Source organism: Mercurialis annua, linkage group LG5 (assembly GCF_937616625.2).
Source record: "Mercurialis annua linkage group LG5, ddMerAnnu1.2, whole genome shotgun sequence".
In the NCBI taxonomy this organism is placed as follows: domain Eukaryota; kingdom Viridiplantae; phylum Streptophyta; class Magnoliopsida; order Malpighiales; family Euphorbiaceae; genus Mercurialis; species Mercurialis annua.
This window is the reverse complement of record NC_065574.1, coordinates 5368930-5385277: the sequence shown is the minus strand read 5'-3', so window position 1 is coordinate 5385277 and position 16348 is coordinate 5368930. Positions and strand designations below refer to the sequence as shown.

Sequence of the window (16348 nt, the reverse complement as noted above, 5' to 3'; positions counted from 1 at the left end):
AAACACTCTTTTTGAAAACTAGATTTATTTTTGCCAACTTTTTATCAGAGCTTTACTTTAATTATTCAAATATTTTAAATATTATTAATTATTTAAATATTATAATTTATTTATTTTTAATATATTTTATTCATTTATCCTTCAATAATGAAAGTAAACAGTGTAAAAATAAAAATAAAATAAACATAGAAAAAATATATTTTAAAAATAATTATTGATTTTTGAAATTAGGAATATACTTTTCTTAAAGTTAAATTATTATTAATTTCTATATCCAATAAAGTGATAATTAATAATTAGAAAAAAATGATTTTTATGTTCTCTTATCCGACAAAGATATTAATGTGTATTTTGCACGAGAATTAAAAAATACTCTCTCCGTCACAAACAAATTGATAGCCACCATTATCGTACATTATAGACATTTATTTAAATTTTATTACTTTAAAAAAAATTATATTTTATTAAGCAGTTTTTAGATATACCTTCTTTGATTATAAATAAAGACAGATGTTGGCTATTTTAAAGATTTAATGCATTTTAATAATAAATTTATTTGTTAAATATATGTGTTTATAATAAATTGTATATCAATTAGAAATGGAATAATAGGTTAATTTATTTATTTTTTTACCGACTTTCCATTGTAATCTTAACTTCATTATCTAAATATTTTAAAAGCATAAATTGTTATATGAGATTAAGAAAAATTTATTAAAAAAAAATGAACTAAATATTAATTTTTATATTCAATGAAATGCCTAGTAATGATAATTAAAAAATATCATCTTTGTACTCTCTCATACTATTAAGATGTTAAATTTCATTTTACACAAGAATTAAAAACTAATAAATAAATTTATTTTATTTTTTTAGTAGCCTTAACTTAATTATCTAAATATTGTAGAAATTATTAACTATACCTTTAAAAATCTCAAATGTTATTTGAAATTAACAATAATTTAAAAAAATTATTTATTAATATTTATATACGATAAAGTGATAATTAAATTAACACAATAAACTTGACCTAGTGAAGGATTCAAAATAATTTTTTTATATAGATTTTTTTTCTGATTTTTTTTATTTATTTTTTATAGTGTAACAATAGTGTTTTTACAGTGTAAGATTGGTGTATATATAGTGTTAATTTTATTTTGTATAAATTTTTTTTCTGGAAGTTTTTTTTATTTTTTATAGTGTAACAATAGTGTATATATAGTGTTTTTATGGTGTTTTTATAGTGTAAAATTAGTGTATATATAGTGTATTTTAAGTGTATTTATGGCATTTTGTAGTGTTTTTTGTGGTTTACACCATGAAACACTGCAAATACACCATAAACATTGCAAATACACCATAAATATTGTAAATGCGCCATACATATATTAAAAAAGGCAGAAATACACTATAAATACACCAAAAATACACTAAAACGTAAATATATTATAAAATTACTACAAATGCACCATAAATCAGTTTTTTCTTTACAAAATCAGTAGTAATAAACAAATCTATAAATAAGAGAAGACAAAATAAATAATTATATGAATAATAGAACAATTTTATAAACAAAAAATTATAGATCTACAATAATTTATTTACAAAATATTTAAATCATTATAAAAAAACCTAAAAAATTACACAAATCTAAAAACGAGTCGAGAAATCTATAGCGCGAACGAAAGAGACGAACGGACTAATGCGAACGGAAAAGACGAACGAAAAAACGACCGAAAACGACGAAAAATCCATCGAAAGTAGACGAACGGAAGCACGACCGGAAAGAAGAACAGAAAGACGAACGGAAAAGTAATTGGAAGAGATAAACTGAAAATCAAATGAAAAAGAAGAATAAAAGAAAAAGAAAATAAGAGAGAACTTTGAGAGAGAAAAGAGGGAGAAAAAATGGTGGCTATGTAAAAGTTTAACCTAAAATGAGATAAGACTTGTTTATATAGTGGATATTTTTAGTAAATAAATTGGCGAATTAGGTAGCGTTGGATAAGAGAAAAAGATTGGCCAAAATGGTATAAATACTATACCAAAAACAAATATTTAGAAAATAATTTCTAAATTAAATTGATGATAGAAATTAATATCCAAATTATTTTATATTATATTTATTTAATATCTGAATTGATTCGTCATTTAATTTTTTTTCATTTTTTATATTAACGAACTTAATACAAGGACAGGTATACCGTATTGATATGAAACTTGACGTAGTTGTCTAGCAAAGGGACAAAGTGTTATGGGTACTTGGGTTGAGAGTTGAGCAAAAGTTTCACAAAAAACAGGGGTCCCAAGTTCCCAACACTCACGGGGTATCCTATACACAATGGTGGAGCTAAAAACAATTTTGGATGATCCATTATATTGTTCGGATAATTTTTGTTTATTTTTAAGAATCAAACGACATTTTAAAAAATAAATTAGATTTTATTATTTTAAATAATTAAAAATAATTATTTGATTTTTTAATTTTAAATTTATTGCATTGATTTATTAATCAAATATTAATTATTCAATTTACATGTAAAAACGCAAACAAATTAGTTAATCTAAGTTCAAAATACCTAATAGAAAAAAGAGCTAATTCATCAATTATCGATCATAAATTTAAGTTACTAGTTGCTATCAAAAATATGTTAATGAAATATTAATTTATTTTTGTTTTATTATTGTTAAATCAGTATAAATAAATAATATTTACAATTTGATATAATGTAGTTCTGATATTTGTTAGTTATTTTTGATGGCATTATAAACTTACTTTAGCTAAAAGAAGAAGAGTTTATGTTGCTTAACTATTCATTTCATTTCCCTCCTTTAATTAAAAATAAAATAAAGAAGTGGATGTTCATTTTAAAATTATTGAAATTATAAAAATAATAGAGCTCATTTGTTTTGAGGGACGTTTATTTTCGAAATTTATAAATTCTTACCATTTTTTGTTTTAATATATAATTATTCACATCTGATGGCCTAAAATCTCTCACTACAAACCACGTCTAAACGATAGATTCCCATAAAATTAAATAAAATTGATTTAGTAGTATATTTTAAAATCCTAATTAAATAGAATTCTAATTATGAATGTCTGAAAATAATAAGCGGTAAAAGTTTATCTCTCTTAGATAGAGAAAAATAGAAAAAAATAATTGATTTTTATCGGTTTCGAGCGTAAAAGATTGTGATTTTCATTCTCTAGCCGGAAGTCGTCGTCTCTCAGCTCGTCTATTATTTTGTTTCTCATATCTTTTGAATAAATTCCTCCATTCTTTAAAGTTTCTGTGATTTTTGCGTGGTTTGTTTATTTTGTATATTTTTGAATCGTTCAAGATTTTTTAGCAACTGTTCAATGTTCAGATTCGAATCTTTGAAGATTCAAGTTTTTTTTGTCGTTTAAAGTATATTAACAACGAAACATGAGTTGAATAGAAGTTATGAAGATGCAATTGGTATCAGAAAATTCTCGACACTTAAATTTTTCTGGATTATTTAACACTTGTAAAATTTGTATCTTTTAATTTTTATTATTGTTTATTTTTTCGTGGATCGATTACATGATTTTAGATTGATTCAATTTTTTGGTAATCTTAATCTACGATGGAGGTTATAATCTCGCTTTTCTTAATACATACTCTGGCTTTAATAAATTATAAATATTTAAAATTTTAATTTTCTTTTTTGAATTCAAAATTTTAATTTAATTGAAGTTTCGTTTTTTCATGTAGCTTCGGAGTTCTACGGCGTGCTTCCCTTTCACATTAGCGCCAAAATAAAAAAACATCATCAACAACAAAACCAAACAATACTATTCCACCACCCACAAAAACTCCTCAAAAGTCAATATTTCCGAAGAAAAAAAAAATCAAAAATGGAAAAAATAAGTTCCTCATCGTCGTGTAATCTAATCTCATATCTAATATCATCGTCGCGATTGAGCTACAATTTTACTACTAGTAGTAGTAATTGTAGTTCAACTGAAGACGCTAGAATGTTGTTGCTAAAAGATTACGCGACGCGTGAGTTCAATGCGTTTCTGTGGATTTCACTTATTACTGTAACTGCTCTCTTGCTCGAAAAACTTTATAAATTGCTTAGATTATGGACTAAAGCTAGAGCTATTCCTGGTCCTCCTTGCTCTTCAATTTTTGGCCACAGTAATTTCGGTTGTCGCGAAAAATTCATCGGTAAGTTTAATTTACCTTTTTTTTTTTGAATTTTATGCAGTTTGTAATATCAAAAATTAAGTTTGATTTGTTTTTGATATAAGTTATGTTTAGATATTTAGTAGATAAGTGTTGTTAATTTAGCTATCTTGCCAGATTAAGAAATGATTAATATAATATTAGGTCTTGTTTGGATTTATTTTAAGTTGAAATTATTTATTTGTAGTTCTAGCTATTTTGATACATGAGAATTGGATTGAATTAAATTCTTGCAATTATTTTTAGTTGTGGAGTGTTGTTTTGGATTTGATTTAATGATCTTATTGGTTTCTTAATTTCTTTTGTTAGAATTGTTGTCGGAGCTACACGATAATTATGGATCTGTATTGAAGTTATGGTTAGGGCCTACTCAGCTTCTTGTATCTATAAAAGATCCGGAGCTTATCAGAGATGTGCTTTTAAAGGCTGAGGATAAATTGCCTTTTACTGGAAAGGCTTTTCGTTTAGCATTTGGTCGATCAAATCTCTTCTTTTGCTCGTATGACCAGGTACAAACTTGATTGCACAAGTTTCAGCAAACCTTTTGCTGTTAGAAACTCAAATACTTTCATTAGTTGGGTTATGAATGTATTTAAACTTGAGGCGTCACGGCCCTATAGAAGCTTCAATCGCAATGTCAAAGCTCATTGGTTGGAACTAAATATTTTGATGCAAACAAACTGCGTTCTTTTAATTTATGCTTTCTTAATTTGCCTATAATATTCTCTTTTAGATTTGAGTGTATTTCGTTGTAAGTAGTGGCTTTTTCTGGCTGGTTCATTCTTCCTGTTAGTTGGACTCTTACTTATTATAAATTGCATTTGTGTCAGATGTGTGTCTGCCTTACAGCTCTTAATGTTTCCTTTTCTATATACAGGCGCAAAAAAGAAGAGAATCGTTGGCGTTACAATTGAATGAAAAATTGCTTCCAAGAGCAAGTGTAATTCCTGATCATGTTATACATCGTATCACAGAAAGAATAGATGAGAGTATGCGCAAAGGACATGTTGATTGTAAATTAATTTCTCAACATATGGCTTTTACTCTTATGGGAACTACACTTTTTGGAGATGCATTTTTGGCATGGTCAAAAGCAGCATCTTATGAAGATCTTCTCATGACTATTGCTAAAGATGCTACCTTTTGGGCCTCATATAGAATTACTCCTGTGTGGGAACGAGAATTTTGGAGGTACCAGTCTTTGTGCTCAAACTTGAAGTTCTTAACTCAAGACATTGTTCAACTGTGCAGAAAAAATTGTAAACTATTTCACCATGTGGATCAAAATTTTAATGATGAAATTGTGAAATGTGGAATGAAAGCAGCATCTGGAATACCTCCTTTCGGTGTTGTGATGCAAGATAACCTTTTCCCAAGGGAGATTGATGGTCATTATAATTCAAGAGAAGAGCCGTGTGGAAATATTATGGGCATGATGTTTCATGGATGCATAGCAACAGCAGGTTTGCTGGGCAATATCTTGGAGAGGCTTGTTGCATATCCAGAGTTACAGGATAAGGTAAAAGACTGTTCTCCCCTTTAAGTGTGAGCTCCAGTTTTGACCCCTGTTGATGCTTTGGTAAAGTATTTCTGCATATATAATCTCTTATTCTTTTTAGAAAAAAATTGGCTTCAGGCTGACCGAACTCATTCTGATATATGGCATATTACTTATAAATGTGTATACTGCAGATATACTCGGAGATTATAGGGGTAAGGCAAAGATTAGCAAAAGATGTTCAAAATGTTGATCAGATGCCCCAGTTAGTGGCAACTATTTATGAATCAGCCCGACTTCTACCTACTGGACCTTTGTTACAGAGATGCTCCTTGAAAGATGGTAAGACATTTTCTACTATTTTTACCAAGGAATTGACCGGAACCTATAGAGGTTTCTTGAAAATTTTGGCTGCCTAAAATGTACATCGCATATGTGTTTACCATTATTTATAAGTGTTGTGGCTTGGTTGGAATACTTTAATACAGCTTCTCTGTTAAGCTACCTAATCTGTTCAACCACTTTGGTTATTGCTGCAATGTCCTTGTGACATTTAGAAAATTAGCTTCATTGTTCATACATGTGCACCATTATTTAGAATGTGGGGATTTCTTCTGTGGGAGCACTTAAGTTGTCATTGAGCTGGAAACAATGTGTTTAGCATGTGTTTATTTCTACTGCTCCTTTTCAATATTGCAAATTCTGGTTTTAATAGAATTGTATCATTAGACCAAATTAGATTTGTCAATCACTTGCAACTATGTTTCTTTCTACTACTTTTCAAATTGCAAATTCTGGTTTATTGGTTTTATTTTTGCAGTCAATGATTGATTTCCCCTCTCTGTTTTCTCCTACTGCTAGATTTGATTCTAAAAAATGGTGTAACTATACCAGCTGGAGCAGTACTTGTTGTACCTGTGCATTTGCTGCAGATGGATGATGCTAGTTGGGGCAGTGATGCTGGCAAATTTAACCCGTATCGCTTTTTGTCAAAAGCCGGAAAGGATACTGATTCAATGCAGGATGTGTCTATTACAGGTTCCTTTCTTACTGAAAACAAATTCTCAATCTACTATAAGCGGAGTTACCTGTATCTCAGTTTTACTGTCCGAGATATGTTATTGATAACTAAAAGACATCAAGTCCTGAAGTGTATTGATAACCTCACTACTGAACACATTTTATTGACATTCTATATATATATATATAATATATACATATCTATAAATGTAAATTATAGCAAGAAGAGGAGTATAACTTTATTTGTTTGTAACCAATTTTTGCTACTAATATTCTCAGAGGTTGCAGAAGATGCTGTTGACTCAACTCGGAGCTCACTTGTTTTGAATGATCCAAACGAAAATGCTGCATTTCTTCCCTTTGGTTCTGGTATACGTGCATGTGTGGCTCAGAAATTTACAATCCAAGGAGTTGCCACTTTACTTGCTTCTGTGCTCGAACGCTATGAGGTTTGTCTGTTGAGCCACTATTTATTTCCGTTATTTCTTGTGCTAAATTTGTTTCCCACAATGCCAATATCATGCTGCTTATTTTCATAAAGACTTGTCAAAGCATCTTCACAAGTTTTCTCTGGGTTGGTAGTCAAGATATGATAGTTGAAGTATAAACCCAGATGAAGAGAAATAAAATCTAATGAGTTTTTGAGTGTCTCTAAATTCAAAATATCATTTAGGGATTTGATGATAACTTATTTTGGTCTGAAATTTCTGTTTGGTCTGCTGAGAAATATAGGACTCTGATTGTGATTCATTTACGCAAAATCACAGATAAGGCATCAAGTAAAGTCGGAAAATGATCCACTATCAGCTAGTCGAGAGATAGTATTTGTGAAGAGAAGCGGTTGACAGAACACACATTTATGAATATTATGATGTTTTTTTTTCTTTCCCATTCTCTTTACTTCAAAATCGATGGGAAGCGTTTTTCTTTTTTTGCTCAATAGCTGCGAAAGTGAGGGAGGATACTGCATGAGTTTCTATTTAATGATTCATGCGTCTTCTTGCAAGTTTTTAGAATGGTTCAAAGTTGCTGCGTCGAGTACCATCCATAATTGGTTTGGTTTTGAAGCAATTATGAGCCTCTCTACATTTGCTGTTGAGCTCGTTTTTTTCTTTTTCTTTTTTTCGCTGTTCGGTTTTGTCTTTTTAATTTTTTTTTTCCTCCCCAAAAGGGGAGTTATGTTGTATTATGTAATATGCTTACACAATAAAGTTTTTTACAAGGTCATGTTGGGATGGATTGCATAATGTTGCCAATTGTACTGCAGTTTGAAGGAAAAGTTTTTATTTTCTATAGTTTTCTTGATTATTCTGCAGTATTTTTTTTGTCGATAATTGTTTAAGTAGATCAGGCGTCTTGATCGGAGTGTAAATAGTCTTGTTGTTAATGTTGGTTGTGATATGACTTTCATAGGTTGTATTTGAATCTTCTTAATGAATTTCTATCGTTTGGAAAAAAAAAAAAAAAAAAAAAAAGTATTTGGAAAAGTTATCTGGGAAAATTGTTTACAAATGTGTAACGAATGTAAAATTGTAAGTATGAATTCCTAAAGATCAAATTGGTAAAACGTGTAGGGAAATGCTTGGAGTGCCGAAATTTGCATTTTATAGACTTTTCTCTAATTGCAACATGAAACTAGATAGATATATTTAATATAACAAAAAAGTAGATGTTTAGTAATTTAATTTATTATTTGATATTTGTTCTCTTAAATTGTTTTTAATAATGCAATCTAAATTTAATTAAGCTAAAATTACTTCAAATTTAAATTTCGCTAGATTTAATTTATATAGATTAGAACTCAAAGATAATTAATTAAATTTTGTTCTTACAAACAATTTTTTTTTCATTTAGAACTCAAAGATAATTAATTAAATTTTGTTCTTACAAACAATTTTTTTTTCATTTTAATCTTAAATTTTTTATGATGCAACTGATGTAGTAGAAATTATCTACTCTATTTAAATAGTCTTTTGTGGACCCGATGACCACTAGTTTGATGCTTTATTATTTCTAGAAAGACTTTCACCAAAGTTTTCTTTTTATAGATCTTTTATTATCGATAACAGGACCAGTAATATAAAGACGGTAAAACAGCCACACCCACATATGACCTCATCAGGTCAAGCAAACATGGGGACCCAGCACGAGATACTCACTATGACTGAGCTACTAAATCATAAAACACTTAAGAAGTCGGATCAAAAAACCATCATCTCGGTATAGATAATATCGGTCACATGTGAATCAAAGCTCGGTATCTTTTCCCTTTACCGAGCTAAACTATTCTCCTAAACAAACTCTAACAGAATCTGACACATAGAGACTCTATGCGTCGCATATCTTACTCGACAAACGAGACGTAACAAAAATGTGCCACATCAGCTAACCGATTCTGTGGGGACCAAAGAAGAGCAATAATCCACTGCGGAATAACTGTACCAGATAAAATTATATAAACCACCTTATGGACAAACCCTAAAAGGTACTTTTTTTCTCATTTTGCACTCTTTCTTTTCTCTTTTTTTCCTTCTCTTCTTTCTCTTCTTCCTCAAATACTGATTAGATCGTCGGAGCGATTTGTCGGTGTCCCCCACCGGTATTTCGGCTGACGGTCTGTATTCCTTTCTTGTCTTCTCAGGTACATTTAACCGGATCAGGCGGCAGCGATTTAGCAATTATTGAAACTTAAAAGTTTATTTTTCATTAAAATATGCTCGTCACTAGTACATTTTATTGATAAACAAAATTATTATATTTCTTTTAATCTTTTCTATATTATCAAGTATTATATTCATAAAAAATAATATAAATTAGAACTCTCAAAATCGGTTAAACATGATATATCATACTCGATCAATATATAAAATAAATGATTTGAATAAAAAAATGTAAATTATGTTGAGCTTATAAAATATACTAAAATTATCTTTTTTATTCTAATGATGTACTTTAATGATATAAAACATATTTATACTTTTAAAAAATGAATTAAAACTTAAAATATATAGTATTATCTATAAATGCAACATTATCTATAAGCGTCAACCTGAATGATTATTTAGCTTTATTTTCTCAAAAATAAAATAAAAAGAGTTATTAGCTTTATAAAAAGTCATCTGAGTCTCCGATTGGGCCCGACGATTGTCCAGCATAAAGCTTACTAACTAAGCAAGAGACATATACCAAAAGCAACACATCCCAACGCGGTTGATCAACACGTGTCGACACGCGTCCTTACCAAAAAGTAAAAAAATAAATAAACGGATAGCAACAACGACACAATAATAAGAAACGAAAAGGTCCAAAATAAATAAGAAATCTATAAAAAGGCCATGAAATCCCACACTCTCTCTACAAAATCTCTACTCATAATCACACTCTTCGTCGTAATTACAATATCTTTATCAACAGCAGCGGTTTCAAGCCTTTTCAGCGACCAGACAATGGCAACTCTCGGCGGAGTTCACGAATCCCAAGGCAACGCCGCGAACAGCGTCGAGATCGACGGTCTCGCTCGCTTCGCCGTCGATGAACATAACAAGAAAGAGGTCCGTTCACAATTTTGAATTCAAATGCGTATATGACTATATGATTAGGGTTTGATTAATTTTAAATTTGATAATTTGAAGAATGCGATGGTGGAGTTTGCGCGCGTGGTGAAAGCCAAGGAGCAAGTGGTGGCGGGGACGGTACATCATTTAACAATTGAAGCAATTGAAGCGGGGAAGAAGAAGATTTACGAGGCTAAAGTTTGGGTCAAACCGTGGCTCAATTTTAAAGAATTGCAAGAGTTTAAACACGCCGGTGATGCTGCTTCTTCAATTACCTCGTCGGATCTCGGTGTTAAGAGAGGTTAAATGTTTTTATTGTTATTTTACTTTTGTAATTGTTTGGTAGCAAATTGGAATTGGAATTAAGTGAAATTTTGGTTTAGAAATAAAGTTGTGGAATATGTGTTGTTTATCATCTAATTGTTGATTGATTTATGAGTGCATTGGATTGTCATTGATGTGATTAGGGTTTGTGCTGGTGGTTGCGTATCTTTTTAGTATGAATGTCCCAAGTGTTTGTTAGGAATAAACATACTTAGTGCCGCAATCCAGTCGCATGAGTTTGGTCTGGGCGCCACTCCATAGGTTCAAACTCCGGCTATGCCTTTTCTAATAAATGGAGTGGTTGGAATTGGACTGCCGGCCATTAGCCCATAATTACCAGGTATGTGGGCTTGTGGGCGGTCCACATTCTGGAGTTTGACAGTGATCCCAAGCTTCGGTGTGGTTTTGGGGATTGAGTTCTCGGGACTACAAAAAAGTTTAGTTAGTACTGTGCTCGTGATCGGCTTGGTTGCTAAACAAGCCGATTTCGTGATCGGCTTGGTTGCTAAACAAGCCGATTTCGAGCTCGGCTTGTTTAGACTGAAATGAACAATTTACTGGTCAGAGTTTGAGCTCAGCTCATTTAGAACTGAAATGAACAAGAAACTGACTCGGGTTTTGTTATTTTTTTATATATGGAGTAGAGGGGCATGGTACAGAATGGAGAGAAGTTGCAGGACATGACCCAGCAGTACAAGATGCAGCAACTCATGCTATAAAAACCATTCAACAGAGATCCAATTCTTTGTTCCCTTATGAACTTCAAGAAGTTGTTCATGCTAAAGCTCAGGTTCATTCTTTGTCTGACATGTTCAAACTTTGTTTGAATTAAAATTGGTTTGTTGGATTTAGTAAGGTTAATGATTGATGAAAAATGTGAACAGGTGGTGGATGATTCAGCCAAATTTGAGATGGTTATCAAGGTGAAGAGAGGAACGAATGAAGAGAAGCTGAAGGTGGAGGTTCACAAGAACAATGAAGGAACCTATCTCCTTAATCATATGGAGCCACACAACTGAACTGACTGCTGAATGTACTGACCAATATAATTATTATTACTTATGTATTATGATTTTCTTTTAATACTGTAACTATGGATGCTTGCTATTATTATTATTATTATGTAATTTGGTTGCCTTTTTATTATGCAAATCTATTTCTATGGTTATCAATATTTTGAGGGCATTCATTTTTTTTAAGGAAAACTTACATATAAATTTACCAATTTTACATGTATTTGCAATTACATCAATTGTCATTTCTTGGCAAATTAATATACCAATTGAAATCAGAAAATTATATGACAAACTCGGACTTCCACATATTTATCCATTTTAACTTGTAAAACCTGCAAATTGGTGGATTGACATTTAAATAATTTAATTATATTCTAGTTTGAAGAACTGTATATATTAAATAGTTATTAAATTCATTCGATTGAATTTAATTTTACTTTTAGAAAGATTGAACAGATCATTAACATTAAAACATGTAGGATCATACATCATGCAAGAAAAGCAATTTGCAGCAATCTAGAAGTGGCTCATAATATTATCAATTATCAGATACTAATGAAATGTTGCCTAACTTACACTACAATTACTACAAAGAGTCCATGCATAATAATCTCGCTCAACAGCTTCTACTAAGGCTGCTGTGCTCATCCTGCTCCTACATTTAAATCACACAATCTATAAGCTAGTATTCTGATACTGTTAGCAACTCTACTACTACTGAAAGAGGTTGGTTGTTAGGGGATGGCGTGACCGAGGATGCACAAAGAGAGACGATAGAAAACCTAAAAGATTACTATCTTACTTCCACCACCAGTTCATTCTCCAATTATCAGTTGTCTTTACGGTTCTTCATCTTCTGCTACTTTTATCTCCTTGTCTTTGCGCCCCTTTATCATAATTCAACCACTCAAATTACAGCTCATATCTAACACATAATAAGTTAGCCTTCTTCATCATAATCTTCCTCCTCATCCATCCCTGCACCAAGTTGTGCAAGCTGAAGAGGGTTAATGGCCATCTTATCCATTTCAGAAAGTGGCCAACCTGGATATTCTTCGGGATTAGTTTCCACTGGAGGCGCCACTGATGAGCTATCGACCGCGTGTGTTGCGGTTGTCGTTGATGCTGTAGCTGCTACCCCAGTAGCGATGGAAGCAGCAGCAGCAGCAGCTGTTGCTGCTGTAGCCTTTGCATCATCATTTTCATTCACCTCAGCGTTCAGATCAAAGTTTCTTTCTGCCACATTGGCACCATCAGTGACTATCATATTTTCCTTCAATAACTCTTTAGACTCTGGCTCATCGTCCATGGCTACTCCAGAATTTGAGTTATTTGCTGTGGCTTGCTGAACGGTACTGGGTTCAGATTCAGCTTCACGATGAGAAGAATCTCGTTCTGCATTTCGAGCACCTCGACCACGGCCCCTCCCCCGACCACGGCCCCTCCCCCTTCCACTGCTGCCTGAATGGCTTATTTCCTGCTGCAAAATAGATTTTGACACAATGTTATTCCTCTATAAGCAATTTTCCTTGATTAAAATTCTCTACCTTAGCCGCCAAATACTCAAAAGTTAATTGACTGTTCTAACATCTTTCAAACTTTTGAGTTATTTTGTTCTCTCTTTAAAAAGACATATATAGTTGCCGCAGGTCATGGTTCATGACCAACTACAAAACACTTGCAAAGAAAAAAAACAATGTCTGCTCATGCAATGAACTGTGGATGACGACAATGTCATTTATCAGCAACCTAAAACCCGAGAAGATCTTGGCAATGTATCTTACCATCCTGCTTCTCTTTGACTCCTCATCACTGTCATTGCCCTCATCCCCAATTGGCTTCCTGCAACAATAAGAATAGGTTTAATTCGGTCTCATAGATTACACAGGAAGAAGGATAAGGGAGTTCAGGGGTGGAATAAAGAAGAAGAATTTGTGTACTAACCTCTTTTGCAGGGTCTTATGTTCTGACGCATTATCAGAATGACTGTGACCATGACCATGACCATAATCAGGTACCTTACCGACAATTTCTCTCAGAAAATCAAACACATTGTAGCTCTGCACACAATGTTTTCTGCAATGTAAATAAGAAATTCAATTACATCATATCCACTCTAGAAATTCTTAATAAAACAATAAGGTTCCAGAAGAAAACAGCAGCATGATAGTATAATGTAACCCTCGTCTCAGGAAACAAATTAAGCAAGGCAAGGAAAGAGCTAAAAAACATGAAAACAAAACCCTCATCGTCTTGCTATTACATCATCAAGGAACATTTAACAAAGAAAAAAGGTGCAAAGTTAGGTAAGGGAGCAAGAGGGGAGGAGAATAACACTAACTACACAGCTCAAGAAAACGTCATCATAGTCAAAAGCAGAAGAAATGAAATAGCAACTACATAACCCAGGTGATGATAATCCATAGTTTTCTCTCTGCTCATCCAGAAGCAAATACACTGCCTGACTGAGTCATAAATAAGCAAAAACTATGAACAATTTCATTCTTTACTTCATTGCGTCTCCTCATTTTTATGAAAATAAATAACAATTTCATAAAAGTCAACCCAATTGCGAGAAAAGCAATTAAAGGAAAAAAATCCAAACAAGACAGATGATGCTCCTAGATGGTGAGTTCACAGCAATCAACGGGTTTAGCCAGTCAATGCAAATTCTACTATAGAAGGCATTCTTTCACTCACAAATGCAATGAACTCATAGTTTTTGCTCCTCGTTGAAGGGTGATTTCGTATGTGCGGTCACAAAGGTCTTGCAGAAACAATTCCAATGCTTTAGCTGCAACAGCATATAAACAAATGAATTTTGAAAGCCATTTACTTTAAGGTTACAGCATGGTTTGTTATAGGTACTACTTACAAACTAAAACAGGCACAGCCAGCGCTATCTTCCCAACATCCTCATCAGCTTGCATGATCTTCTTTATACGAGCCTGCCAAGATTTCATTTTACATCAGATAACAGAAAAAAGTAAGACACTCCACTCATCAACAACATTTAGTTTACATTTTTCTACAAGATGTCCCAGTCTTTTTGTAAACTATTTTCAATAATACTCAGAACTGATGTCAATTAAAATCTTCTAAAATTATTTAGGTGAATTTAGTTAATTAAATTTTAACATAAGCCCTTATAAATGAGTATCTTTCCCCCTAAAATTTAGTTTGTCAATTTGTTGCACTTAAGTACACTTAGATCCACCCCGGATCTAATCGTAGAAAGCCTATACATCAGAAATATCCTGTGGTCTCATGCTGCAAAGTCAAACCTGACATTGAATTGAAACTAGAAAAAGGTAGGGCTTATTACTTTCATAAGCATGTCCTACATACAGGCAAAAAAATTTCATGGACATTAATCATCCCACATCGCCTAAAGCACTTGCAGGAAACATACGATCTGGATTGTTCCCTGAACTTCCATACCCCCATCAAGTTTAGCCCCACAGCTAAAACTGTAAGTTAAGTGATTATTATTGATCCAAAAACAAAATGGAACCAGATACCAAACTTAAAAAAAAAACTACAGCCCTTGCCTGGCAGTAAAAGAAAATAGGCAAAAAAAGGTCCGTGGAACTAAACCTTGACCCCATAAGCAAATCTAATCACGAGATTTAACACGACCAAAAATCAAATTAAACAATAAACTCAACCAAAAAAAAAAACATGATCCGCAAAACTTCCACCGAGTACTACGAAATGATCGATTCAGTCTATCGAGTTCAACATAAACCAGTCATAGAAACAAAACTGCTGCAGAATGGTAACACCAAATTCAAATAAACAATATCTCTAACAACAGCCCAATATGAAAGCACAAAATCAGGTAATATCAGCACAAGACAGTTACTGCCAAAAACAGCACAAGCACCATAATCCAATAATACACTATAATTGGCATAATTATCAAAAATTAATTAAGCTAAATCAAAATTAAAAACTACCAACAAAAAAATTCAACTAAACCTTCCAACACTGTAATACCCATAACCTAATTTTTCATGTAGATCGCAATTCAAGACTCAATTAAAACAAAAAAACATAACCCAGATCTTATAAGAGCTAGAGATCCCTAATTTACAAACACCCATTTCCTAATTCCGAAAAAAAAATCAAAATCAAAGGAATCAGAGATAAACTTACAGCTGGGAAACGAGTGTCAAGCTTCTTCCTCATGGCTTTGTCAGATTTGGATCATTTAAACAAAAAAATTGAAATAAATTATTATAATAAACACCAAAAAAAGCCAAAAAAAGTGTGAAAAACAAATGATTTTTTTGTTTGTTTTTCAAATCAAAATCATAATAATTGATTTGGAGTTTCAGATGAAGGATTTAAAGTTTAGATCCGAAAACACGATAAAGCAACAGAACAGAGTCGCTCTTCCACGGAATATCCGTCCGTACAGTTTGATAAAAGTTTTAAAATAAATTTAAAAAATAATAATAATTCTGATGATAAAGTTACGTGATTGTTATTTCGACATGTATAACAGTATCTGTATTCGTGTTCTTCTTTTTACTATTTTTTAGTTTATACAAAGGCCCTCACGTGCGGAAAGTATTTTAAAATATTAGTAATTTATTTATTTATTTTGTCAAAGTGTAATTTATATTTGAACACGACAAATTTATAAAAAATTAATATCTTAATATATTCAAATTTAAATACTAATATTAGATGGAATTTTGAAAGACAAAAAAA

At 31.8% G+C, this 16348-nt stretch overlaps 3 protein-coding genes across 6 annotated transcripts; 2 read left to right on the top strand and 1 right to left on the bottom strand.

Annotated features, from left to right (window-relative positions):
• Positions 1 to 3782: 3782 nt before the first annotated feature.
• LOC126682878 (cytochrome P450 71A20-like) lies at positions 3783 to 8342 on the top strand. Of its 3 annotated transcripts, none has more exons than XM_050378645.2 (7): positions 3783 to 4199; positions 4527 to 4726; positions 5095 to 5736; positions 5910 to 6057; positions 6577 to 6753; positions 7024 to 7184; positions 7503 to 8342. In XM_050378645.2, exons 1-7 carry the CDS (start codon positions 3884 to 3886, stop codon positions 7578 to 7580), a joined length of 1722 nt encoding a protein of 573 aa, XP_050234602.1. In that variant the 5' UTR covers positions 3783 to 3883; the 3' UTR covers positions 7581 to 8342. The 3 variants fall into 3 exon arrangements, with proteins under 3 accessions (XP_050234602.1, XP_050234603.1, XP_050234601.1); XM_050378646.2 differs by having other exon boundaries at positions 7015 to 7184; positions 7468 to 7675; XM_050378644.2 differs by having other exon boundaries at positions 3785 to 4199; positions 7015 to 7184.
• Positions 8343 to 10026: 1684 nt separating this feature from the next.
• On the top strand, positions 10027 to 11787 carry LOC126683222 (cysteine proteinase inhibitor 6). The gene is made up of 4 exons (XM_050379071.2): positions 10027 to 10286; positions 10368 to 10590; positions 11258 to 11403; positions 11498 to 11787. Exons 1-4 carry the CDS (start codon positions 10071 to 10073, stop codon positions 11630 to 11632), a joined length of 720 nt encoding a protein of 239 aa, XP_050235028.1. The 5' UTR covers positions 10027 to 10070; the 3' UTR covers positions 11633 to 11787.
• A 347-nt stretch (positions 11788 to 12134) lies between these two features.
• LOC126682825 (uncharacterized) lies at positions 12135 to 16065 on the bottom strand. 2 transcript variants are annotated; one of them, XM_050378586.2, is made up of 6 exons: positions 15788 to 16065; positions 14505 to 14577; positions 14330 to 14423; positions 13574 to 13705; positions 13414 to 13471; positions 12135 to 13106 (listed from the first exon to the last, which is right to left on the bottom strand). In XM_050378586.2, exons 1-6 carry the CDS (start codon positions 15818 to 15820, stop codon positions 12570 to 12572), a joined length of 927 nt encoding a protein of 308 aa, XP_050234543.1. In that variant the 5' UTR covers positions 15821 to 16065; the 3' UTR covers positions 12135 to 12569. The 2 variants fall into 2 exon arrangements, with proteins under 2 accessions (XP_050234543.1, XP_050234542.1); XM_050378585.2 differs by having other exon boundaries at positions 12135 to 13109; positions 15788 to 16064.
• Positions 16066 to 16348: the final 283 nt, after the last annotated feature.